The sequence below is a fragment of the Brachyhypopomus gauderio genome, chromosome 4, assembly GCF_052324685.1.
Source record: "Brachyhypopomus gauderio isolate BG-103 chromosome 4, BGAUD_0.2, whole genome shotgun sequence".
Taxonomy (NCBI): domain Eukaryota; kingdom Metazoa; phylum Chordata; class Actinopteri; order Gymnotiformes; family Hypopomidae; genus Brachyhypopomus; species Brachyhypopomus gauderio.
The window spans coordinates 21,878,422-21,905,921 of record NC_135214.1 but is presented as its reverse complement, the minus strand read 5'-3'; the positions used below and the strand labels follow the sequence as shown (position 1 = coordinate 21,905,921).

At 42.8% G+C, this 27,500-nt stretch overlaps 2 protein-coding genes across 2 annotated transcripts in view; one reads left to right on the top strand and one right to left on the bottom strand.

Moving 5' to 3' along the window:
* cacna2d3a (calcium channel, voltage-dependent, alpha 2/delta subunit 3a) overlaps nucleotides 1-27,500 on the top strand; it is a 242,577-nt gene that overhangs the window by 176,825 nt on the left and 38,252 nt on the right. The window contains exons 21-27 of the mRNA XM_077003026.1: nucleotides 1,107-1,174; nucleotides 2,010-2,055; nucleotides 2,155-2,249; nucleotides 2,346-2,439; nucleotides 2,593-2,688; nucleotides 2,886-3,007; nucleotides 4,726-4,803. Coding sequence (XP_076859141.1) covers nucleotides 1,107-1,174; nucleotides 2,010-2,055; nucleotides 2,155-2,249; nucleotides 2,346-2,439; nucleotides 2,593-2,688; nucleotides 2,886-3,007; nucleotides 4,726-4,803 — 599 coding nt within the window. The remainder of the gene's footprint in view (nucleotides 1-1,106; nucleotides 1,175-2,009; nucleotides 2,056-2,154; nucleotides 2,250-2,345; nucleotides 2,440-2,592; nucleotides 2,689-2,885; nucleotides 3,008-4,725; nucleotides 4,804-27,500) is intronic.
* The window catches only part of lrtm1 (leucine rich repeat transmembrane protein 1), a 14,390-nt gene continuing 1,896 nt past the window's right edge, over nucleotides 15,007-27,500 (bottom strand). Inside the window, exons 2-3 of the mRNA XM_077003025.1 lie at nucleotides 25,762-26,358; nucleotides 15,007-18,302 (exon numbers count right to left, since the gene is read on the bottom strand). Coding sequence (XP_076859140.1) covers nucleotides 17,812-18,302; nucleotides 25,762-26,358 — 1,088 coding nt within the window. The 3' untranslated portion in view covers nucleotides 15,007-17,811. The remainder of the gene's footprint in view (nucleotides 18,303-25,761; nucleotides 26,359-27,500) is intronic.

Sequence of the window (27,500 nt, the reverse complement as noted above, 5' to 3'; positions counted from 1 at the left end):
TCCAAACCTGGCCATATGTCCCCTCCCTCCAACACGCACTCATTCATCCACCCATTCAGAAACAAGAAGAAAACAAGGACAGAGACACACACTTATCCAGACTAGCACACCCTCTGCGGCAGGGGCAGATGGCTGGACCAGCAAGGACCAGTAGCGGTCCTAGGAAGCCACCAGCCCAGTCCCGCGCCAGCAACCCCCCCCCCCCGCCCCGGCAGGGAGCAGGAAGTGGGTGAAGGAAGGCCTTCCCACCCCTCCACCCCCAGTGTTGTGTGTAGGTGTTGGTGTATATGCATGTGTCGTAGTGTGTGATACTATGGTGCAGTTAAAATTGAGGGGACAGATGCTAGGGCAAACGTGAGTGCATGTCCACACCGTCCCCTCAAAGGCCCTCAATGTCTAAAGTGCAGTAAAAACTGAGGGACAGACAGTGGTGAGGAGACGGGTGAACCATGGCAGCAGGCCCACCTCGTCAACCTCTGGGTACCTGCCTGTCCCCAGAATCCTAAATGAGCAAGGATGTGTGTGTGTGTGTGTGTGTGTGTGGGGGGGGGGGGGGGGGGGGGGGGGGGGGGTGGGAATGCTTAGGTCCAGAGGAAAGGGTCCTCTGGAAGAGGAGAGCCAGCTTGCTAGCTGGCTCATTGAGCACCGAACTTCACTGCCCCCCCAGCTCAAGGCAGGGAGCGGTCGACCCGGGGAGACCAGGGCGGCAACCCCCCCCACCACCACATCCAAGCACGGATCCACACCACCCCCACCACAGAGAGCAGCCGGTCCGCACATCCACATACACCTAGACACACATTTCTTTCATACACGTATGCACTCACACACATTTAACCCATAAATATATACATATATACCCATATACATACATACATCCATCCATATATATAAATATATACATACACATACATACATATATATACATATATACATATATATCTACACATACATATACACCCACACACGCTAGTCCCATATACACCACACCCCTGTGTATGCACCCACAACCATAAAACATTGTGTGTTTATGTGTGTGTGTGTGTGTGTGTGTGTGTGTGTGTGTGTGTGTGTGAAACCTAAAGTTGTGTGCCCCTGTTTTGCAGCTTGGGTGTAGCCCTGTCGAGGGGTCATGGTAAATATTTCTTCAGGGGCAGCGTCACTGTTGAAGAAGGTAAGTGTCCATCACGCGTCTCCCACGTCCTGCTCTTCCCAGCACTCTATTTATAACCAGCTGAAAGAAAATGTTTTCTTTGTGCTTACACGCTTAAATGTGTTGCCAGGTACCACTGTTTTTACCCCGTGGTTTCTGCCCCGTTCTGAGTCATGCGTGTTAATATTCATGGGTCCAGGTTACGTGTGCGTTTCTAAACACTGCTACCATTTGGGCTTGTGCAAGCGTGAGCTGGCGTTTCCTGTGATGGTCCAGGCCGTCACGTCTGATCCACACAGACATTTTTCACCCAGCAGAAAGTCTGATGAATTATGAATGAAATATGGAAAACGACTGCATGGGTGTGTGGATCGGCTCGCCTGTTCAAATCAGGGTGTGTGTGTGTGTGTCTGTCTGTTTTGGTTTCACTAACTCTTTCCATCCACAGGTTCAGAATTAGGTTCATAATGTGTACATTATGTTAATTTTGTGTATGCGGTTAACTTCATGAGAGACTTCAGTCACCAATTGAGGTAAATCCCACCAAAATGGTTGGGACCTAATGCCAGGTAGCTTTGTGGTGTCTTTATTTATTATTAGCTACCTCAACTTGACAGAACTGGCCATGCACATTAAAAAAGGCATACGAGAAATTGAACTGACTCTTCCGAGGTCATTTAGCTTAACTTAAATAGCAGATGTGTAAAGGCAGGGCACGCTAAAGCCCCGCACGCTAAAAATAGGTGCTCCGCAAATTGAAAATGAAAGTGGCGTGATTAAGTCAGAAGGCCGTTTGGTGAGCAGACATGGCCGTCCAGAGGCGGTGAGACGCTGACGTGTGTGTGTTGTGTTTCAGGACTGCATGACCTGGAGCATCCGGACGTAGCCTTGGCGGACGAGTGGTACGTTAACAGTTGTAGGGACACGTGGGCACCACGCGTGTGATGGCCACGTGAAGGTTACAGCAGAACTCTGAGTGTCTGTGGGGTGTTTATTTACAGGACGTACTGTAACACGGACGAGTACCCCGAACATCAGGACTTATCTCAGGTGGAGGCTATCAAGAGCTACTTTGGTGGAGAACTGCACCTCGAGTGTGAGTGAAGTGGCGGTAGTTGCACACACACACACACACACACACACACACACACACACCGTTGGACAAGTCTGACTTTTGTCGTTGTTGTCATAGGTGACAAAGAGTTGATTCACGAGGTTCTTTTTGACGCTGTGGTGACTGCTCCAATAGAGGCTTACTGGACCAGCCTGGTTCTCAACAAGTCGGAGTATGGAGGCCACCTGCGCACACACACACACACACACACACACACACACACACACACACACACACACACACAGTCACATATGTGCACATACAAACAGGCACGTCTGTAGGTATGTTCTTCACGGCTAATCTTGGCCCTTATCCAACACCACAGGAACTCTGATAAAGGTGTGGAGATAGCTTACCTGGGGACTCGGACCGGCCTGTCACGAATTAATCTGTTTGTGGTGCCAGACCAACTAAGCAATCAGTAAGAAAAAAAAAACCCCTCACAACCAGCAATAGTGCTAACTTGGATTATTGTAAATATGTCAATAGGATTGCCCTGCATTAAAATCGGTTTAATTATCACTGTGAACGAGTTGTACTAAATAGCTTAAGTAAATAGCTAATATATGTGGAGATAATTTCTTGTGAGGTCAATTGGTGGGTGGTGTGTGTTGTAAGAGACTTCCTGACGGCGGAGGATAAAGAGGGCGTGTTCAACGCTGATCACTTCCCCCTGTGGTACAAACGAGCAGCGGAGCAAGTGCCAGGAACCTTCGTCTACTCACTCCCCTTCAACACAGGTCAGACCTACACACACACACACACACACACACACACACACACACACACACACACACACACACACACACACACACACACACACACACAGACATACACACACACACACACATAGACAACCACACACATACACATACATACACACACACACACATACACACACACACACACACACACACATACACACACACACACACACACATACACACACACACACACACACATACACACACACACACACACACACATACACACACACACATACATACATACAAACACACACATGCGCACACATACACACACAAACACACGCATGCATGCACACACACACACGCATGCACACGCACACGCACACATACATACACACACACACACACACACACACACATACATACACACACACGCACACACACACATCATTTTCTCTTCTTTGCTCAGTGTCCCTTTATGTCCACTTATTTGTAAAGATGGTCTTCAGAATATCAAGAACTTGTGAACAAAACATTTGTCAACATGCAGCGTGTCGTTTTGAAGATCTGTGAACACTGCCTCTTTTTAGAAACTAGTGACTCCTTGTGGCAGTTCAGCAAATACACTAAAAATCCCTCAAAGAATAAAAGGACAAAAAAGGTCTAAGTGTGTGTATGGCAGAAACCGCAACATCATATTAGTTTGTTTCTGGTTTGTTGTCCATTTGTCTGTCTGTGTCTATTTTGAACCACTCTCTCGAAACAGGGAGGTGCAAAAATGTATTTCTGTTGTATTCTTGTATGAAAAGTTAAAATCTTAAACCAACCCTTTTTAAGATATAAAGTTCAACAACAGACCAAGAATCAGATCTAGTCAGCCCAGACTTTCTTCATGTAATTATATTAACCTTCAGGCCTAAGATCTATCCATAAAAGCCGTACTGTCTTTGATCATTTCTGTTGGCCTGTCCCCACTCAGTGATTAAGGCCTTATGTTATGTCTTTTATTAGCTGATATTTGTTTGTGGATGTCTGAAACATATTGTGGCCAAATGCCTCTTAATAACAAACAGAAGTATGACAGTAGGAAATACTTTCTACTCAAGCACTCCCCTGGTTTTATTCCAGAAGATTTGAGGGTTCTTTTTTTTAACCCAAAAGTTTCTTTTTTGGTTTATTTTCCACATCGTCTTGTGACATATAACAGATTTATGAACAAAGTTTAAGCACAAGTTTCAGCTACAATGAACTTGATAGGGCACATACCAACTGGCAGTGAATTCTTGTCCTAGACCTAATCCTGTGTCCTGAAAATTGTCCCAAATTGTTTTACACATTTATCCCTAAGGATTACCTTCATATACAAGCATATATGTGTGATCCTTTCCTCTTTTTAAATGATGTTTGGATTCTCTCTCTCTCTCTCTCTCTCTGTCTTTCCCTCTCTCACTCTTTTCCTCTCTCCCTCTCTCGTCATTAGAAGGGCATGATTCTTTAAGCTTTCCATTCTTCTCCTCAGTAATATCTTAGAGACAGATCTCATTTCTCTAAAAGTGAACACTTGTCTCTAAAACAATGCCATAGTGCCCATATTCACCAGGTGTTTACAGATGTTTGCTGCTACCTGGCTATATGGAGAGGTCACCTTCATAATATTATTAATATATACTGAGCACAAATGCATTGCGACCGTACTAGGTATATAACACAACAGTGCTTTTGTGTGTGTGTGTGTGTGTGTGTGTGTGTAGGTTCAGAGAACAAGAGTGTTGTGCTGGCCAGCACAGCCATTCAGTTACTAGATGAGAGGAAGTCACCCATTGCCGCAGGTAGGATATTTCTCTTTGTTATGTATCTTGCAGATTGTGTGTGTGTGTGTGTGTGTGTGTGTGTGTGTGTGTGTGTGTGTGTGTGTGTGTGTGTGTGTGTGTGTGTGTGTGTGTGTGTGTGTGTGAAACAGTTTAATATGAAGACAGGATTATGTAGAGTTTAAGCTCAGCAGCTGACAGTGATTCAGCTTAGTGGTGTTTGGCCCGTTCTGTCACTCACTTGGTAACTCAGTCATACCAAGCATGCACACACACACACACACACACACACACACACACACACACACACACACACACACACACACACACACACACACACCATGTTTGTGCGAACATAAAAGATAAAACTTCTGTAAGCTTTCATTTCTTAAATCCTTGCTTATAAAATACATTAAGCAGGGCTAGGAGAAGAAATTATTTATAATTATTGCTTTCCTCTCTCTGTTTCTTTCTGTTCCTTGTGTGAAAAGGTTCATTTCACTCTTGTGAATAATTTATGACAGATAAATAAGTTGAATATTTTTAAGTTAGTGCATTACTCCCCACTCTGAAGGCCACGCATTATGCACCATCAATCAGAAATTTGAACACACGCACTGTTTTTTTTTTTTTTAGTTTTTTTCAGTTTACTGCATTTTAGGTTTTCAAAAGTATGCAATAATCCATATGAATTAGCAATTTTATGAACTGGTTCATAAAATGAATGAATGAAGGCACTACGTTCTACACAAAAAAATGAATAACAACAAAGTGCAATATACAGAATCGCAATATACAGAATCTTTTCAATTCAGTGTAAAAAAGCAAAACAGGCAGTTGACGTCCACAGTTTCATACGTTTGGATTAGCCTCCCTGCATTAGTTTGAGTTGAGTTGTGTTATAGTCCTGTTATTAAAAGCTTCCAAGCACAAATTTATTTTCAACGTCCTTCGAGTTGGTAGGTCCACTTTAAATGATCAATGACTCACATATCAAACAAATAAGACAGGCGGAGAGGGCCCACCAGGTGTCCCCGTGGAGCAGTGCACAACCTGATCCATTATTCAACATAACAGGTCCTAGCCAGTCATTTTTGCCATCACATTACTTTTATTTAGGCCACATAATGGACCTAGTAATATTTTAACACCATGCTAATTATATAATTGAAATGAGGCACTAAGTAATCGATACAGTTGTGATCGTTATGTGCACGTCTCCTGTGAGCACATCACGTGACAATATCATGCTGTTAAAATATCACTAGATCCTTTGAGGTGTGTGTGTGTGTACATTTACATCTACCCAAAACCACAGAAAACGCGGACGATAACCAGAGCACGCATAACAAGAGGGGCGTGGCTACAAACAAGGGACAAACACACGGCGAACAACACCAGCGTAGCTGCTGTACCACGTGATTTATGGGATGCGTGCTGTTGCACCAAATATGGGAATTGTATTTGTATTACAACACATTTTATTAATTTTTGTTGAACTCTGATGTAAATATATCAATTCTCAGAAATAAATAGCTTTGGTCATGTGACCAATTGCAATAAAATAATTAAAATTAAAATGGTCATTTAAAATTAAGGCTAACTAAATCATTATCATAATTATTATTGTGAATAATTAGGTAATTAGGTTCATTTATATTTTGCCTTTCAGCAAAAAACATTAAACAAGACTAACAGATCTTTCATCTTTAACCCTAGTGTTAGGGTTGTGACCGACCCGTTTGTAGGTTTTAAATGCATAATAGTTTAAATGTAACGGCGGGTGCAGGAGGCAGACACCACGACGTATACGGTGCACAAGTAACATTTATTGACAACACAAATAAGCTCTGTGCGGAGCGCAAGCAGCACGCGCACACGCACACACACACACACACACACACACACACACACACACACACACACACACACTCACGCTGACACATAGCTTTAGACAAAGACGAGCACAAGACACTGCGCGAACGCACATTAAATAGGTGATTAACACAGACCCTCGTGATCTCGAGACAAGGCACAGGTGATACTACGAACACGCTCACAAATGACCCACACCCATGGAACTACAAATATGGACATAACGACACGCAGACGACATAGCGGCACGCCCACAGGGAAGGGTCCGGAGCTGTGACCGTGACATTAAATATAATGCAAAATAGATTAAAAATAATTTAAACAACTTTTGACTTCGTCAGGAACTTCAATTTAAACAATTTAATTAATTATTTTCTAAACTAAATTATAAAATGCTCTTGTTAAAATGATGACCTTTCTGTTAGGGTCAGTTTTGACCCAGGTATAATTAGAAAACAATAATTGCCAAACTGAAATCATAAACACACTATACACCAACAGCCCACAGTCACCTCTTCCTCCAGCCATCTGATCTTCAGTTAGGGGCTTCTGTCTTTTCCTTTTTCACAAAACAAGGAAAGACAGACATTTCCAGACATGTAAGACCCAATCAGTTTAGAGTTGTGTGTACTGTTGTGTTTCTGTCAACAGAAAGGCCCAGGGGGGCACAACAAACATATTAAAACACTTGGATAGCATAACAATGTAACCAAGAGGTAAGAAACAAAATGGATGATAAATAAAAGTAAATGCCAATAGTATTCACTCACCTTCCTTGACTCACATATGATAGATAGATAGATAGATAGATAGATAGATAGATAGATAGATAGATAGATAGATAGATAGATAGATAGATAGATAGATAGATAGATCGATCGATCTGTCTTTATTGATCCCTTTGGGAGGTTTACCTCAGGGAAATGAATAAAGTGACATCCCATTCCTAATCCCTAGTGTTCAATATACAGCTACAGCTTCAACTCTTCTGGGAAGGCTGTCCACAAGGTTTAGGAGTGTGTTTATGGGGATTTATGACCATTCTTCCAGAAGCAGATTTGTGAGGTCACATACTGATGTTGGACGAGAAGGCCTGGATCTCAGTCTCCACTTTAGTTCATCCCAAAGGTGTTCTACTGGGTTGAGGTCAGGACCAGGTGCAGGCCAGTCAAGTTCATCCACACCAGAAACACAGCAGAAAGTTGGCGACCTCTTCACACTATGCGCTTCAGCATCCGCTGACCCAGTCAGTTTATGTGTCCTACCACTTCATGGCTGAGTGGCTGTCATCCCCAAACACTTCAATTTTCTTATAATACAGCTGACAGTTGATTGTAGAATATTTAGGAGCGAGAAAATTTCATGTCTGGATTTGTTGCACAGGCGACATCCTATCACAGTTCCACGCTGGAATTCACTGAGCTCACGAGAGTGACCCATTCTTTCACAAATGTTTGTAAAAACAGTCTGCATACCTAGGTTCTTAATTTTATACACCTGTGGCCATAGAAGTGATTGGAACACCAGATTCTGATCATTGAATGAGTGAATGAATACTTTTGGCAATATAGTGTATCTCTTCGTTAACCTACCTGAATGTCCATTCTTTAGCCAACAATTATTGCCCTCTTTCACCATTCATTGTCAATGCTGATATATTTACTACTCACTAAATGTACCACCTGCTCTCCAGTTAGATTGCTTACCTCATCTAACTGAAGCCCCTAACTGAAGCCCCTAACTGAAGCTCTTAACTGAAGCTCCTAACTGAAGCTCTTAACTGAAGCACCTAACTGAAGCACCTAACTGAAGCTCCTAACTGAAGCCCCTTAATGAAGCTCCTAACTGAAGCCCCTTACTGAAGCTCCTAACTGAAGCTCTTAACTGAAGCCTCTAACTGAAGCCCCTAACTGAAGCTCTTAACTGAAGCTCCTAACTGAAGCACCTAACTGAAGCTCCTAACTGAAGCTCCTAACTGAAGCCCCTAACTGAAGCCCCTAACTGAAGCTCTTAACTGAAGCTCCTAACTGAAGCTCCTAACTGAAGCCCCTAACTGAAGCCCCTAACTGAAGCCCCTTACTGAAGCTCCTAACTGAAACCCCTAACTGAAGCTCCTAACTGAAGCTCCTAACTGAAACCCCTAACTGAAGCTCCTAACTGAAGCACCTAACTGAAGCTCTTAACTGAAGCTCTTAACTGAAGCTCCTAACTGAAGCTCTTAACTGAAACACCTAACTGAAACCCCTAACTGAAGCTCCTAACTGAAACCCCTAACTGAAACACCTAACTGAAGCACCTAACTGAAGCACCTAACTGAAGCTCCTAACTGAAGCCCCTTAATGAAGCTCCTAACTGAAGCCCCTTAATGAAGCTCCTAACTGAAGCCCCTTACTGAAGCTCCTAACTGAAGCTCTTAACTGAAGCCTCTAACTGAAGCCCCTAACTGAAGCTCCTAACTGAAGCTCCTAACTGAAGCACCTAACTGAAGCTCCTAACTGAAGCCCCTAACTGAAGCCCCTTACTGAAGCTCCTAACTGAAGCTCCTAACTGAAACCCCTAACTGAAGCTCCTAACTGAAGCTCCTAACTGAAGCTCCTAACTAAAACCCCTAACTGAAGCTCCTAACTGAAGCTCTTAACTGAAGCTCTTAACTGAAGCTCTTAACTGAAGCTCCTAACTGAAGCTCTTAACTGAAACACCTAACTGAAGCTCCTAACTGAAGCTCCTAACTGAAACCCCTAACTGAAACACCTAACTGAAGCACCTAACTGAAGCACCTAACTGAAGCACCTAACTGAAGCTCCTAACTGAAGCCCCTTAATGAAGCTCCTAACTGAAGCCCCTTACTGAAGCTCCTAACTGAAGCTCTTAACTGAAGCCTCTAACTGAAGCCCCTAACTGAAGCTCTTAACTGAAGCTCCTAACTGAAGCACCTAACTGAAGCTCCTAACTGAAGCTCCTAACTGAAGCTCCTAACTGAAGCCCCTAACTGAAGCCCCTTACTGAAGCTCCTAACTGAAGCTCCTAACTGAAACCCCTAACTGAAGCTCCTAACTGAAGCTCCTAACTGAAGCTCCTAACTGAAACCCCTAACTGAAACCCCTAACTGAAACCCCTAACTGAAGCACCTAACTGAAGCTCTTAACTGAAGCTCTTAACTGAAGCTCTTAACTGAAGCTCTTAACTGAAGCTCCTAACTGAAGCTCCTAACTGAAACACCTAACTGAAGCCCCTAACTGAAGCTCCTAACTGAAGCTCCTAACTGAAACCCCTAACTGAAGCCCCTAACTGAAGCCCCTAACTGAAGCTCCTAACTGAAGCTCCTAACTGAAGTTCCTAACTGAAGCTCCTAACTGAAGCCCCTAACTGAAGCCCCTAACTGAAGCCCCTAACTGAAGCTCTTAACTGAAGCTCTTAACTGAAGCTCTTAACTGAAGCTCCTAACTGAAGCTCCTAACTGAAGCTCTTAACTGAAACACCTAACTGAAGCCCCTAACTGAAGCTCCTAACTGAAACCCCTAACTGAAACACCTAACTGAAGCCCCTAACTGAAGCCCCTAACTGAAGCTCCTAACTGAAGCTCCTAACTGAAGTTCCTAACTGAAGCTCCTAACTGAAGCCCCTAACTGAAGCCCCTAACTGAAGCTCTTAACTGAAGCTCTTAACTGAAACACCTAACTGAAGCTCCTAACTGAAGCTCTTAACTGAAACTCTCAACTGAAGCTCCTAACTGAAGCTCTTAACTGAAACACCTGACTGAAGCCCCTAACTGAAGCTCTTAACTGAAGCTCTTAACTGAAGCTCCTAACTGAAGCACCTAACTGAAGCACCTAACTGAAGCTCCTAACTGAAGCCCCTAACTGAAGCCCCTTACTGAGCTCCTAACTGAAGCTCCTAACTGAAACCCCTAACTGAAGCTCCTAACTGAAGCTCCTAACTGAAGCTCCTAACTGAAACCCCTAACTGAAACCCCTAACTGAAGCACCTAACTGAAGCTCTTAACTGAAGCTCTTAACTGAAGCTCCTAACTGAAGCTCTTAACTGAAACACCTAACTGAAACCCCTAACTGAAGCTCCTAACTGAAACCCCTAACTGAAACACCTAACTGAAGCACCTAACTGAAGCACCTAACTGAAGCTCCTAACTGAAGCCCCTTAATGAAGCTCCTAACTGAAGCCCCTTACTGAAGCTCCTAACTGAAGCTCTTAACTGAAGCCTCTAACTGAAGCCCCTAACTGAAGCTCTTAACTGAAGCTCCTAACTGAAGCACCTAACTGAAGCTCCTAACTGAAGCTCCTAACTGAAGCCCCTAACTGAAGCCCCTTACTGAAGCTCCTAACTGAAGCTCCTAACTGAAACCCCTAACTGAAGCTCCTAACTGAAGCTCCTAACTGAAGCTCCTAACTGAAACCCCTAACTGAAGCTCCTAACTGAAACCCCTAACTGAAGCACCTAACTGAAGCTCTTAACTGAAGCTCTTAACTGAAGCTCCTAACTGAAGCTCTTAACTGAAACACCTAACTGAAACACCTAACTGAAGCCCCTAACTGAAGCCCCTAACTGAAGCTCCTAACTGAAACCCCTAACTGAAACCCCTAACTGAAACATCTAACTGAAGCTCCTAACTGAAGCTCCTAACTGAAGCCCCTAACTGAAGCCCCTAACTGAAGCTCTTAACTGAAGCTCTTAACTGAAACACCTAACTGAAGCTCCTAACTGAAGCTCTTAACTGAAACACCTGACTGAAGCCCCTAACTGAAGCTCTTAACTGAAGCTCCTACCTGAAGCTCTTAACTGAAACACCTAACTGAAGCTCCTAACTGAAACACCTAACTGAAGCCCCTAACTGAAGCTCCTAACTGAAGCTCTTAACTGAAACACCTAACTGAAGCTCCTAACTGAAGCCCCTAACTGAAACTCTGTCACGTCCAGCCCCTCCCTCCTCCCTGGTCCCGCCTAGCTCCCCGCTCCCATTCGTTCCTCCGTCTGTCTGTCACGCCCTCATCGTTAGTACCCACACACCTGAGTCTTGTTTCACCGTCTTGTCTCTGTGTATAAAGAACCCCGAGTGTTTCACTCCCTTGTCGGTCATTCGTTGTATGTGAGTCCCTCGGTTCTCTCTGTCCTACTTCTTGTTTGTTCATGCCTTGTCTTTTGTTCTTGCTCTTAGTGTCACTCCTAGTCCCTGTTTGTTTGGGTTATGTCTCTTTAGGTTATGTGCTTGTGTTTCATTGTTGTGTTCCCCATCATTAGTAGCCATTGGTGTTTGTTCTCTCTTTGCCTGTTTATTGTTTTGTTTATGCTGTAGTTCGCTTCTTCCTTGTTGCCCCTGTAGTCATTGCTTCTCCTGTGTAATGTTCTCCCCATATATGTATGCAGTGGTGGACTTAGCAATTTGGGGGCTCAAGGCGAATTTAGCTAGGGGGCCCATCAACATTAATATGCGAGAAATAAGTTCAGGTACACACTACACGATTTTAGGCTGGTTTTTCAGTCGCTGACTGTTTTTGTAGATCGCCGACAGAAACTGTGGTCAGAGGCAAATCGGGGATCATTCGGCACTCGCTCAGTGTAGTGTGAACTGCTGAAAGACGCTCGCTGAGCCGTCGCCGAGTGGTCGCCAACTCATCGCAGACAACCGGCAGATATCTAGCATGTTTAATATCTAGCAGTTGGCGACTGTGAGTCAACTGCAGCGTCTAGCTTCATACAACTTTACTACAAGACTGTGTTTAAGTTATTGTGACAGCACTGGAGAAATAGTGCGATTGACTATATCTATGTTCACTGCAACGGAGAGATGAAATAATTCTGGCAATTTGGGACTATGGAGTGGTTAAACGGTAAAAATAATAATAATAATAACGAAAACGTGGAGTACATGTACGTTGTTTTTATCTTCTTCGTGGTGTTGCTGGTTCTCGCGAGAGTTTCGTTTTCGTGTTCTCGTGTTTTTGGACGGCAGCCAGGTGAGTCGGCGATACCCCAGTCGTTTAATTCGTGAGCCCGCGTCACCGATCAGTCATGTAGTGTGAAAGCCACAACAACTGAAAGACTCGCGATTACAGCACAACCAGTCGTGTAGTGCGGACGGCACAAAAACCTGATGACTGAAAAGTCGTGTAGTGTGAACCTGGCTTTAGCTAGACAAGGGGGCCCTACAGTGGGAGGGGCCCAAGGCAATTGCCTAGCAACGCCTCTATGCAAAGACCGCCTCTGTATGTATGTAGTTGTTAGTTGTTATGTCCTCATACGTTATATTCCCAGTTATATAGCTTACCTGTTTAGTGGTGTCTTCTCCTTTGTTTAGTGTAGCTACCCTTTTGTCTTCTGTGTTTTGTCCTTTGGTTTACCACTGTCTTTCTATTAAATCCTTCTTATTTGCACTTGCGTCACTCCTGCTAATCTCCCCGCCCCGTGAATCGTTACAAGCTCTTAACTGAAGCTTCTAACTGAATATGATATATATTAATTAGGGGTGGGACGCGATTAAAATTTTTTATCGAATTAATTGGAAGCTTTGTAATTAATTAATCGAAATTAATCGCATTTTAATTGCATTTCAGTATTTAACATGAGAAATATTAATTTAAGTTTGAATGATGAATGAATCAATGAACATAATCATAAACTTCAACATCTGGTTTATTTTTCCACCAGTCTACTACACAGACCAATAGATGAGTGCAGAAAACAGTTCAGGACACTGGAAATTCTGACCAAAAATTTTGTTTAATTTTGGGAGTTTTACTCAGGATATGGAAGAATTGAAGTAAATCAGAAGATGTTTTTTAATACCATTTTAGATGGTATATTTTTCTTAAATTTCCCAGGCCTCTGCCAAAGGCATCTCCATAGTGCCTAGAAGTGGTCTTCTGCATGCTCAAAGCAAATGACTGGATCTTTATCATCTATAGATTAATCATCTATAATATGAGCTGTCACACCAAGATAATTCTTGTTGCTAACAGAGGTCCAGTGATCACCAGTCAGAGCCACATTTGTGGCGCTCTTCACAATAACCTGTTTTACTTCCCTTTCCTCATCATACAGCTGCTGGATTTTCTTCGACATTGTCTTTCTAGACGGCAGTTCGTAACTTGCATCAGTTGACGCAATGTGCAGCGCTTCTTGTAAGACTTTATCTTCGACCACAGAAAGCGAACAACACAAATAATGTGACGCGTCATGTATAAACGTGTGCGGAGTCGTGCGCTACGGTCACTCGCTAAAGTTTAATCCAGTCTTAAATGGTCCAATGACGCTAATTTAAAAACCAGGACATTTCCTCACTTAAAAAAACCCGGGACGGTCGGGACAGGATGTGCAATACGGGCATGTCCCGGGAAATACGGACGTTTGGTCAACCTATCGTACTAGGAATACATTTAGCAGCTAAATTATCATTACTACTGACCTGCGCGTTAGCCCCAAAATGTTTTGCGTTGAGGTGGTAACGGTGGAAGTGCTCCTGTGATAAGCGAACTCCTTCCTGCATAAAGTGTAAATAAAGTGTGTTTGTACTTCCATCTGGAAGTTTCTTATATTTAAATTTCCCATCCACCAGCGTAGCCTCTTCAGTAATCTCCATCATGATCTTATTGTGCGTCCATATAATCTGTATGTCTGGAACTCATGCACTGAGAAACATTCCACGGTGCAAAAGTGTCTCATGCGTTAATTTTTTTAGTGCGTTAATTTTCCTGTAATTAATTGAAATTAACGCGTTAAAGTCCCACCACTAATATTAATGCTTGGAACATTAACCAAGTTTTGAAACACTGACATTGAAGGGTAAACATCTCCCAACTGCGTGTTAGAGCAGTGGCAGAGGTGACTAGAGGACAGTGTAGGAGAGGTGACATTCATGGCACTGAAAGGAGGTGAAGAGTGAGAGTGTGGAGCGGAGGAACACACGCGCGCACACACTCACAAGCAAACACACACAAATGCTAAATGCCGGGGCTTAGCAAAAAGGCAAGTGGAATACACTGATGCATGAGCAAAATGTTCTTGCTACAGATTGTTCACACACACACATACACACACACCAAACTAAGTAGACCATGAAAATACATTTCTCAACAAATGTAAAATTTATTACCAATCATATCTCTGTTCTCTAATATGCCTACACACATATATACTCTATCAGTATATACTCGATCAGCAGATTTGTTAATATGAACAAAAATATATTTACAAACATGTGCTTGCACACAAATCGTACAACTGTCCCTATTATTAAAAGTATATTTTGTGCATAGATTTTTATTTCTGACGTATTTTATTGTAAAATATGCACCACCATTCATTTGATGGTGTGTATATCTCTCTCTCTCTCTTTCTCGCTCTCTCAGACATTGTTGATGATTGGATGATTTTGTGCTCCTCAGTAAGAGGATTGGTCTCATGTCCGCCCAATCAGTATTCTCCTGTTGAGAATTTGCTAGCACTAACCCCACCTGACAAGCTGATAACATCATCCGTCCAGGACAGCTGTTATGGGTGAGGGGGTGACTAGCAGAAGCTCTCTGCTTTGAGCAGCCTTGGTTACAGACGATAGGGCTTTCACGTTATTATTGTAAGCACCATGTGATGTACATATTTGTGTTGGTTAGCGGCCCACTGTCCTCTTATATAAGGTGATACATTTCAGACATCTTTGCCTGTGTCCTTCACACCTCTCTCCATGTGTGTGAGGGTGGGAGGCAACTTCAAATACTCGTCCCCACAGTCCAGCTCTTCAGAAGTCTCCCATACCAATCCTGATACCCATGATTTAAATGCATATGTAGATTTTCTTTATGCAAATTTATGCAGAAGATATGCTAATATCCAGATTAGAATTATGCTGAAATGAACTGGAAACGTAATCCTGGGCCACGACACACACACACTGACCAAACCCCACCCCAACCCCCCGCTGTACACGCACATACAGAAGGCCAAATGAAAACATCCAGCAGCTCCCTGCTCAACCAATCAAACTCCGAGAAGCAGACCAACCAATCCCTCACCAGAAACAGAAAACCACAACATTAATCAGTATATACATATTGCTGTAAATGTGTTTTCACTGGACAAAAAAATTATTACTCTCTGAGTTATTAGGTATACAATTAGAGGTTACTGATATGTATATATGTAGGGTGTCTTTGGCCTACCATGTCTCTAGAAATCATCTTATAAAAATACTCTGCATTGTAGAACTTGTCTCTTCTCATCCTTGGAAGTTCCATCCAAATTCCTTTTTATAAATGATATTTGGGAACAAGGGATAGAGAAGAATGTGTGCTATTGCTCAGTCACTGGCAAGGCCAGAGTCCTGGAGAGAGTCCAGTCCAGAAGTCCAGAATCTTCTGTGTGTAACTCTGTGTGATGTTTTTGTGTCTGGTGTGTGTGTATACAGTTGTGATCAAATTTATTCAACCCCCAATGCTGCGAAGGGTTTTATGGAATTCAGTGCACATTTGTAATTGTGTTCATAATGAAATCTTACAAGGACTTGTTAAAGAACTAAATGCAACTAAGATAGCATCAATTTTTTTTGTCATAAAGTATTAAATGGCCTTTTTGTGATTTCTTCATTGACACAATTATTCAACCCCTTTACGACTACCACTCCTAAGAACAGAGGTTCATTCCAGTGTTTTCCATCAGGTATTGAAAACATCTGTGGATGTCAACGAGCAGCAATCAAGCATGATAAGCACCAATTAGGCAGATTTAAAAGGACTGTGATACTCAGCTCCTTCTAGACATCTACTGGTGTGTTTCCAAGCATGGTGAAGGCAAGAGAATGGTCCCAGAAGACAAGAGAAGAGGTTATTGCTCTTCACAAGAATGGCAATGGATATAAAAAGATTGCGAAGTTGTTAAATATTCCAAGAGACACTATCGGAAGTATCATTCGCAAGTTCAAGTTAAAGGGCACAGTGGAAACGTTACCTGGTCGTGGCAGAAAGAAGATCCTGACCGCGACTGCTGTGCGCTACCTGAAGCGTAATGTGGAGAAAAATCCCCGCGTGACTGCTAAGGAACTGAAAAAAGACCTGTCAGATGTGGGCACTGAAGTTTCAGCTCAGACAATAAGGCGCGCACTGCATAACGAAGACCTCCATGCCAGAACGCCCAGACGCACCCCCTTGCTGACTCCAAAGAACAAGAAAAGTCGACTGCAGTATGCCAAAAGTCATGTGGACAAGCCACAAAGGTTTTGGAACAGGTTTTGGAAACTAAATTAGAACTGTTTGGGACAATGGACCAGCGCTATGTTTGGAGAAGGAAGAACCAGGCTTATGAACAAAAGAACACCTTGCCTACTGTGAAGCATGGCGGGGGGTCAATTATGCTTTGGGGCTGTTTTGCTTCTAATGGTACAGGAAAGCTTCAACGTGTGCAGGGTACCATGAATTCCCTTCAGTACCAGGAGATCTTGGAGGAAAATGTGATGGAGTCAGTCACAAACCTGCGGCTTGGGAGACGTTGGACCTTCCAACAGGACAATGATCCGAAGCACACATCCAAGTCCACTAGAGCATGGTTGAACATGAAAGGCTGGAACATTCTAGAGTGGCCATCGCAATCACCAGACTTAAATCCAATTGAGAACCTCTGGTTGGACCTAAAGAAGGCAGTTGCAGTGCGCAAGCCTAAGAATGTGACTGAACTGGAGGCTTTTGCCCATGAAGAATGGGCTAAGATACCCATAGGTCGCTGCAAGACACTTGTGTCAAGCTATGCTTCACGCTTGAAAGCTGTCATAACTGGAAAAGGATGTTGTACTAAGTACTAAAAAATAATGTCACTAGGGGGTTGAATAAAACTGATAATGATGTGAGCACAGTAAAGACATTTGTGGTTATTCCATCATAAATATTATGTTATGTTTGTCTAATTTATAAGTGCCTCTTTGATATAATTGTAAATAAGATGACTGAAATGATCAAAATCAATGTCAAACTGGCCAAAACACTTTATTTCAGTGGGGGTTGAATAAATTTGATCACAACTGTATATGTAATGCATGTCTGTTTGTGTGGTATTATGTGTATGTCTGTGTGTTCTATTTGTTTGTGCCTGTCTTCAATGTATCTGCCATGTGTTCCTGGTGCATATATGGATTTGCCGGCCATTAGATCTTCTCCAGCTCATGCTATGGCGTTCTCCAGTGGTTCCTTGTCCTCCTCCCTGTCTGGGGTGTCCTTCTCCGCCGCACCTGCCTGCTTCTCCTGTTTCTTCAACTGCCGATGGTACTTTGCCATGAGGGCGGCGTAGGTACAGCCGTAGATGGCGGCCGCCAGCATCATCAGACACACCACGCCACACACCACGCCGGTGATCACCACCGTGGCGATGGCGTGCCGCAGACTGACAGGCCGGGGCTTCTGCTTGGCCTCGCACTCCTGCACGGGCACGCCCACCGGCGGCCCCGGCTCCGCCCCCGCGGGGGGCTCCGGGCTGGGCCAGGGCTGGGGGCCGTGGAGCAGGCGGTGCTGGCCGTCCACGTGGTGGATGTTGGCGAACAGGTAGCTGTAGCTGGTGGTCATGCAGGTGTGGAAGAGCGCGTAGGGCACGTGTCGCAGGTCACGCTCCTGCATGGCGTCCGGCCAGGCACAGGCCACGCCGTCCACCACACCTCCTAGGTGAGAGGACAGAGAGTGGACAGAGCAGATTAGCCATGGAGTAACGCATTTACGGAGACTGAGGGACAGAGTCAGTGTGGGAGGAGTTGAGGGAGGGTGGATGAAAGTGGAAAGAATGGAGAGGAACTGAAATGGAAAATGAAGAGAGTGAAGTTATTTTATTGGAAACTCTGCAGATTAATGTTAATCCTAGAAGCAGAGGATTAAAAGAGGAAGTTGAAAATATATTTAAGAGTTTTATGTATCAGTATTTGATTTATAATCATGCAGAAAATATCACCATTTCCAGTACCACAATGGAATTATACAGTAGTTGTAAACAGATTAACATAAACAGTATACACAAAATAATTTACATGCAGTTGTAAACAAGATAGATAGTAAATGGCTTTGCCTCGAAACTAGTTTTGGATGCTTGGTCTCCTGTCAGTCAGCTGTATGAGCTAGCCGCTTGGCTGGCTTCTCCAACAGTGCTGAACATACTATCCCAGCAACACAGAAGGTACAGGCTAGGACCCAATCACATCACAGAAGGTACAGGCTAGGACCCAATCACATCACAGAAGGTACAGGCTAGGACCCAATCACATCACAGAGCTAGCAACTCGGGCCTTTCTTACATCGTCTCATAATCATATGCGCTATGATTATGAATATTGTATCAGTACAATGCATGCAAAATGCAAATTAGATACGAAATTAAATACGAAAAATTGTATAGTATCAGTATACTAAGAATGAAACCCATTAAAACAGCCAAAACCACTAAAATTAAATAATAATATTGTGATTTCAATGCTGTGTGACAGATTAGTGGAACTATTCATAATTGGTGACCATTTTTCCAAATTTCAGAAGGTGCGGTTTTATTTCAGACAATTCAGATAGCCAGATAGTGACCTGTGTGTGTGTGTGTGTGTGTGTGTGTGTGTGTGTGTGTGTGTGTGTGTGTGTGTGTGTGTGTGTATCTGGCCAGAATGAAGACAGCTGTTTCGTAGCTTTCTCATTACTGACTGGATAATAATATTCATGCTACTCCTTATTTCTGTATCTATGATTAAAGAGCGGATTGAGCTCCTGTAATCCACATGGCTTCTCACGTTCTGTATTACATCACTAACCCTCAACCCCCAGGTCTCATGTCTCTAACAAGCCATTTAGTTATCAGATATAGTGTCATGACTCACCAGTGGGATTCGGTTTTTATGTTTGATTCAGTGCCACAGTGAATGTAAATTATAACAAGCTTGACCAGTTAAATGTACAATTAAAAAAAAACTTCCAATTCTACAATACTCTTCTGAGCACATTGTGAGTAGTATTAAATATTTCTAAAATACTGACTAACTGCATTTCATGAAAAGAGACATTGACTCAGAGATGGAGACAGATTAAACAGCTGTTATAGCATCAGAATAAATTTCCATATTAATGTAAGTACATTGGGAGGATCTGCCCGCAAGGCACACATAAACAAAACAAAAACATCTGCACAATGTTCACGTCTGTAAATATAATCAAAACAAGTGATTCTGGGGGACATACTTGCAACACCACCACACACAAACACACAACAACTGAAAGACAGGACAAAAGGGGCGGAGACACAGGGAATGATTTAGTCCAAGAGAAGTCCAATCAGGCAGGGAGACGGTTGCCATAGAAATGGACATGGGGCAGGTGGGATGCAGTACTCATGCTGAAACAAGCTAGCACATGACTACATTTCATTTATGTAAAACGTATTAATTACCAATTTTGGGGGGGGGGGGGCATTTCCTAATCTTTTGTTAAAAAATATATGTCAAGCATTCCTTTCTAAAATAATCTAGCTTTCACTATGGCTCACTTTGTGACATGGTGTTTAGCTACTGTGAGCCTCGAGCTAAGGCAGGATCGATTCTCCAAGTATATGTCTTCAATCTTAGCAGTTGTAAATAATGAACTTAAAATTTTATATTAAATGATTTCATTATTATTGCAGTGGTTTAGAGCAGCTCTGGACAATATGTCAACTTCAGTTTGTGTTGTCACGGCTACGCCCCCTCTCCTAGCTGTCATTCCAATCTTCCTGTTCCCCGTGTCTGTGTTTCTTGCCTGTTAATCCCGCCCTGCTCGTTTGTTTAGATGATTCCCTATTGTCTGCCACGCCCCTGTCGTCATTGTTAGCACCTGTTCCCAGTTAGTTCTGTGTATAATAGTCCCGGTGTCTCCTGTGTCTGGTGTCGGTTATTTTGTGCTGTTAGCCAGTGTGCTTCTCGGTTGTGAGTTCGCTCTTTGTGCTTTTCGTTTCGTGCTGTTCCGTGTTTTCCGTTGTGTTCAGTTGTCTTATTCCAAGTATGCCTGTGTATATTTCTTGTCTTGACTGCCCTCCCGTTATGACCCGTGCCTGCTACTTCCACTCTGCCATTGGAATTTCTTTGAATAAATCTCGCTCTCCACAGCGTTTGTGTCCGCCTCCCTGTTCTGCCCAGCGTTACATGTGTTTTCATATAAATTAAAAATTTATATATAAAGATTTCCTGAAATGCTTCTGGAAAAGCATCAAGTATCAATTGACGCTCAATCTCAAACAAATATATAGATTTTTGGGTTCTAGACTTCCACACTTTATTCTTATGTGGAAAGTTTGTCACACAGGTCTGTACACATTAAATCTCGTTAAATCTATTTTTTACCAAGTTATTTTTTAAGTCAAGGGTACAAGTGTCAGGTTTACAATTACAGTTGCTGACATCAAGATGTTAGCTAACAACATTCTCCTGCGTTAATATTGCCTCTGAGCTCTGACAGGAATGATTGAACCTCTGTGTATTCTATATAGTGTTTCTGCTTCAGTGGTGACCTCAATTGTGGTTGTAGATTCACTCGGTACTGACATGCTCCTGTTGGGTCTGATGTCCCTGCTGGGTCTTTATTTCTGGTAGACATAAGAAGGCATCTGTGCCTTTGGGATCTGTTGTTGTGGTATTATGTATTTTTCTTCTGTTTCTTCTGCATTCATAGCTAATTAGGTTTGCTGACTATGCTTACATATATAATGCATTCAGCATAGCTATGAATTCCTGTAGGTAGTTCAAGTGTAGTGACAATTCTAAGATTTTACTGAAAAACTTAATAGCATGGACCATTTATGGGGTCCCAAGTAGAGGTTGGTAGAACTACCCCATATTATGAACAAAGAAGCATGACAGTCAAAACAACCCAATGAAATGTACAACAGTTCTGTACAATAGTCTAGAACCCTGTATAAGAACATAGCATGAAAACATTACCTGACATTTTGGCCAATGAAAGTACAAGGCACAATATAGCACATGATGTAGATATTTTGAAGTTTAATGGAGATGCCCTTACAAGTAAAACATCTTATAGCTGCCTTAGCCTTATACAAAGGTGTCAAAAGTATTCACACTCATTACTCAGGTAGAAGTATAGATACTAGGGTTTAAAAATACCTCTGTAGAAGGTGAAGTATCTACTCAAGCCTTTTACACAAGTAAAAGTGTAAACTTCCTGGTTTCAAAACTACTTAAATTATAAAAGTAAAAGTAATGTAAGGGGGGAAATGCCATTAAGGAAAAAAATATAGGCTGTATCACAGAGCCTATAGGGCACTACCCCATCTCTCCCCAAAATATTTATCTAAAAGTCATAATGGCTTTAATGTTATTTTAAAATGTTAATATAAAAATTAGGGGTGCACTAGGCTAACTATTTCAGCTGCATATATGCCCATTGAAAACTAAAGCATTTTTAAATGCGTTAAAACCATATTGTCGAGGTGGTGAGGTGGGGGCAGTGAGGGAGTGGGGCACTACACGGAACATTTATTACCATGACGACAAACACACACATGACAACAGAAGGCTTTTGATATAAACTCAGTGGACTTCGTGATGGGTGCACGCTGGCGTGTTTGGCTGCCGCTACCCTTACCGCTTATCGTGTTTTTACCGAATTTTTGTGTATTGTTGTGTATTATTGTATTATTGTTCTTTTATTTCACTTTTATTTAGCGCAATGCCTAGTGTGACGGATTTACCCACTTTTAAATATACAGTTCAAGAACTTCTTCGGCTACGCCTTCGGGCCCAGTCACTAGAACAACCACCGGCTCTGTCTCTCCATCGGGATATCTCCTGTCTCCCTCACAGTAAATATGTCCACCGTGGATGTCGCCGCAGATATACATTTGATGACAGCAAGCTGATACGATCTCTCTGGACTTCTTTACCGCGACCAGTAAGTGGCCGCTGTGCCCGGTCTATTAACCGGGATGTGTTGGCTACCTTGGCTAGGTCGGCTAACAGCATCCACAGCGTTAACTACTTCAACATCGGAATGCTGAATATCCGCTCTCTCTCTGATAAGAGGCCTCTGGTCTCCGATCTACTCACGGACCATAACTTCGACTTTCTCTAACGGAGACGTGGCAGCAACCTGGTGATTTTTTTCAGTTAAATCAGTGCATTCCTTCTGGGTTTGTGTTTACCAGTGAAGCCCGCGTCACAGGGCGAGGGGGCGGTATCGCTATTCTCTATAATAAGAAGTGGAAAGTGTCCAGACTGTCTGTAACTCATCAGCCATCATTCAAATCTGCTACAATCCAAATTAATGGACCATCTCCTACCATCTTAGCTACAATCTATCGTCCACCTAAGTTCAGTGCTGCCTTTTTGAACAACTTTTCAGCGTTTTTAACATCAATCTGCTCAGGAACCTTATAGTCCTGGGAGACTTTAATATCCACATGGATAATAAAGGTAATACAATTACCAAGGACTTTTTGTCATGCATCGACACATTTGGCCTGCAACAGCTTGTGGATTTTCCAACACACTGCAAAGGGCATACTCTTGATCTCATCTGCTGCTCTGGGATCACTGCTCTGAACTGTGCAGCTACGGAACTTCCCATCTCTGACCACCATCTGATCTCATTCACTGCAACACTACCTGCTGTGAAAACCAGTCCTCGAGTTATTTCGGTTTGCAACATAAAGAACATTGATCAGACTCAGTTATCGTCTGTGGTCAGTTCTTTACAATGGAACTCAGGTTCTGTCTCCCCCGAGTCTCTCTTATCCCAGTATAACACGGAGTTACACCACCTTTTGGATAAATACGCCCCAATAAAAACAAGGACAGTTTCATTTGCTCGTAGTGCGCCATGGTACACCACTGAATTGCGCCACTTAAAATCTAGGGGATGACAGCTCGAGCGCCTGTTCAAGAAAAGTGGACTTGCAGCACACAAGGAAATGTACCACAGCCACCTAATGCATTACAAGGAAGCTATTTCTGCTGCAAAATCTGTTTATTATCGGACATTGTTTACGGCTTCTGAGGGCAACACCCGCGCTCTTTTCCTGCATTCCTGATCTATTGCTATGCGCTTCTTCTTCCTTTTCTACCTTTACACTCCCTACAACTACTGAAATAGCCCATCTTATTAAGAAAGCTAAGCCTACAACCCGCATTCTTGATCCCCTTCCAACAAATCTTATCGAAGCCTGCTCATCCTCTCTATCTGCTCATCCTCCTACTGCTATTATTCAGTCTTCTCTTTCTACTGGTTCTGTCCCTGCCTCTCTTAAATTGGCCATGATTACACCCATACTTAAGAAACCTGGATTAGATCAGACTGATTTTAATAATTTCCGGCCAATCTCAAGTTTACCATTTATCTCAAAAATTCTAGAGAACATTGTCTATACTCAGATTCATACTTACCTTAGCAAAAATAACTTATATGAGACCTTTCAATCTGGTTTTCGTCCTCTCCATAGCACAGAAACTGCTCTCCTTAAAGTAACTAACGATCTTCTAGTGGCAGCTGATTCAGGTCGGCTCACGAATCTTATCCTCTTAGATCTCAAGGCTGCGTTTGACACCATCTCTCACCCAATACTACTTGATCACCTAAAATCCATTGGGCTCACCGATACAGTGCTTAAGTGGTTCTCTTCCTACATTAGTGATCGTTCCCAGTTCATCCGCCTCAAGAATTACCAGTCGTCTCTATCCAAAGTCACTTGTGGCATTCCGCAGGGCTCTGTTTTCGGACCTCTCCTATTCATAATCTATCTTCTCCCAATTGGCCAAATATTTAGGAAATTCAAAATACATTTTCATTGTTATGCTGACGACACCTAGCTTTACCTCTCCACCAAACCCAATGATACTCTCCCGCCCTCCTCCCTGGTAAACTGTTTAGACCAAGCAAAAGAATGGTTCTCTGAAAATGTTCTACAATTAAACACCAATAAAACTGAAATTCTCCTAGTAGGAACTAAGAGCATTCTCAAAAAAAGTCAGTCTTTCACTTTGAATTTTGATCATTGCGCTATCTCTCTGTCCTCCCAGGTTACAAGTCTGGGAGTAGTTTTTGATAGCCATCTTTCCTTCAAAACACACATCTCCAATATTACACGTTCAGCCTACTTTCATCTTAGGAACATTAACAGAATGCGTCCATTTCTTAGTCAATCCTGTACAGTTATTCTGGTCTATGCATTAGTAACATCGAGACTAGACTATTGTAATTCTATTCTTTATGGCCTACCTCAGAAATATCTACATTGTAATTCAATTCTTTATGGCCTACCTCAGAAGTATCTACATAAACTCAAAATATCTACATAAACTCAAAATTCAGCAGCTAGGATTATCTCCAGGTCTCCTACCACTGAACATATCACCCCTGTCCTTAAAGAACTCCACTGGCTCCCTGTTAACTACCTGATCCAGTATAAAATTCTACTAATTACATTCAAAGCTCTACATGGACTTGCTCCCTCTTATATCGCTGATCTCGTTAAAACATACCGTCCTGCTCGTACCCTCCCATCCTCGTCAGCCGGCCAGCTCACTCTCCCTCCTGTCCGATTGTCTACTGTGGGAGCTAGAGCTTTTAGCTACTCTGCCCCGTTTCTTTGGAATACCCTTCCTACTCAAATCCGCAATATCGTCTGTCTATCTACCTTCAAATCTCGGCTTAAAACCCACCTATTCACATTAGCATACCTCTGACTCCTCATTTTCACTTCTCCCTGTATGGCCTGTATGTCTTATATTTTATCTGGCTGAAAGTATTTGAATATATGTATATCTGGGGTGAGTTTCCCGAAACGTTCGTAGCGCTAAGTACTTCTTAACCTCATACGTTTCAAACGAGGTTACGAAGTACTTAGCGCTAAGAACGTTTCGGGAAACCCACCCGTTTGTCTGATTTAAATTTCAAATATAAAGTTCAAATAATTACATGAACATGTACAGAGTAGAAGTAAAATATTTACTTTTTTAGTTGAAAAATAATTGCTCCAGAAAAGTAAAGATAATCAAAATTTCTACTTAAGTAAGGTAACGAAGTATTGTACTTCATTACTTGACACTTCTAGTCGTATAGTACTAGAACTGGATGTCTAAAAAGCAAATTGGGCCCGTTCCCTACCTTTAAAAGTGAATGTCTCCAACCATAGCTTGAGTCCGATCATCTGACAGTCACACCTCCAGGGGTTCCCCCTCAGGCGCAGCACCTGAAGGTTCCCTAGGGCTTCCAGGTGAGTGCGGTCCAACTTGGTCAACCGATTATACTGCAGCCACAGATGGGTTAGATGGTGGAAGCTATCCGCTAGCGCTCCAGGGAGCCCAGCCATGTTGTTATGAGAAAGGTCCAACTGAGTTAAGTTCTGTACCGAACCGAACAGACGGCGGTCCAACTCCCGGATGGAGTTGTTGGCCAGGTTAAGGTTCCTCAAGCCTCTAAGTCCCAGGAGGGCCCTGGGGGAGATCATGGTGATGGAGTTGTTGGCCAGGTTTAAAACCTGGAGCTGTGGCGTTTCCCGGAGAGCCATGGAGCTGATGCCTCGTATGTGGTTATTTTGAAGATACAGCTCCAGCGTGTCAGGATGAAGCTCATGGGGAATGTCGTGGAGGTCTTGCCCTTGACAGTCCACCACCTTGACTTGACTATCACATGAACACTCCTTAGGACAGGTGAAAGCTACTGGGACCAGTATCAGAGATGATAAGGCCAGAATCACACCTCCTGAGGAAGGTTGAAGAGTCACGCAGTTACCAGGCTTTTAATGCTCATCATTATCAATTATACATCAATGATTTACATATAACACCATCATTTATCACCCACACTCACAGTAGAAACCTTCTGCCTAGCATCCACAGTTATAGTATGCTGGTAAATGTAACTCACTCTAATAATACAAAATAAAAGATTATCCTTTATCATTTACACTGAGCACCTATAAGTGCTCAAATGCATCAGAAATCCAAGAGCTCAAGAACAGAGACAGAGGGACTGATTGGACGTTAAGGCGGTGTAGCTACTGTGATGTGATTGGACGTTAAGGCGTTGTAGCTACTGTGATGTGATTGGACGTTAAGGCGGTGTAGCTACTGTGATGTTATTGGACGTTAAGGCGGTGTAGCCACTGTGATGTGATTGGACGTTAAGGCGGTGTAGCTACTGTGATGTTATTGAACGTTAAGGCGGTGTAGCCACTGTGATGTGATTGGATGTAAGGCGGTGTAGCTACTGTGATGTGATTGGACGTTAAGGTGGTGTAGCTACTGTGATGTGATTGGACGTTAAGGCGGTGTAGCCACTGTGATGTGATTGGACGTTAAGGCGGTGTAGCTACTGTGATGTGATTGGACGTTAAGGTGGTGTAGCTACTGTGATGTGATTGGTGCCCTGTCTAGCGTTGGTTCCAGCCTGGTGGGCTGTTCTATAGGACACGTCTGGCCCCCCGCAACCCCAAACTGGATTTAGCAGTTTAGAAGGTGAATGTATGAATGAATTATATGACTGTAAACATATGCAAAGGGTGTGTGACTTACATTCAACCCTACGTCCAGCGTCATAAACATTAAGGAAATCAGTAGAGTCTAACCCATTAAAATAATAATATTAATGGGCTTATAATTAATTAATTAATAATTCATATGCTCTAACATTATTTTCCTGCTAAGGACACGTGCTACCCTCATTTTGAACTAACTGAAGATTACTCAACTGAGGACATCAACTCATTACAGTAGCATAATCATGGTAGAAATGCATGAGTTAGTTTCTCACTGTGGGTGAAGTTTAGTGAATTAGATTTTCTTAAATTATGGAATGCTGTTTTAGATACATATAAGGGGCTCAAATGATAAAATTGGGGGAAA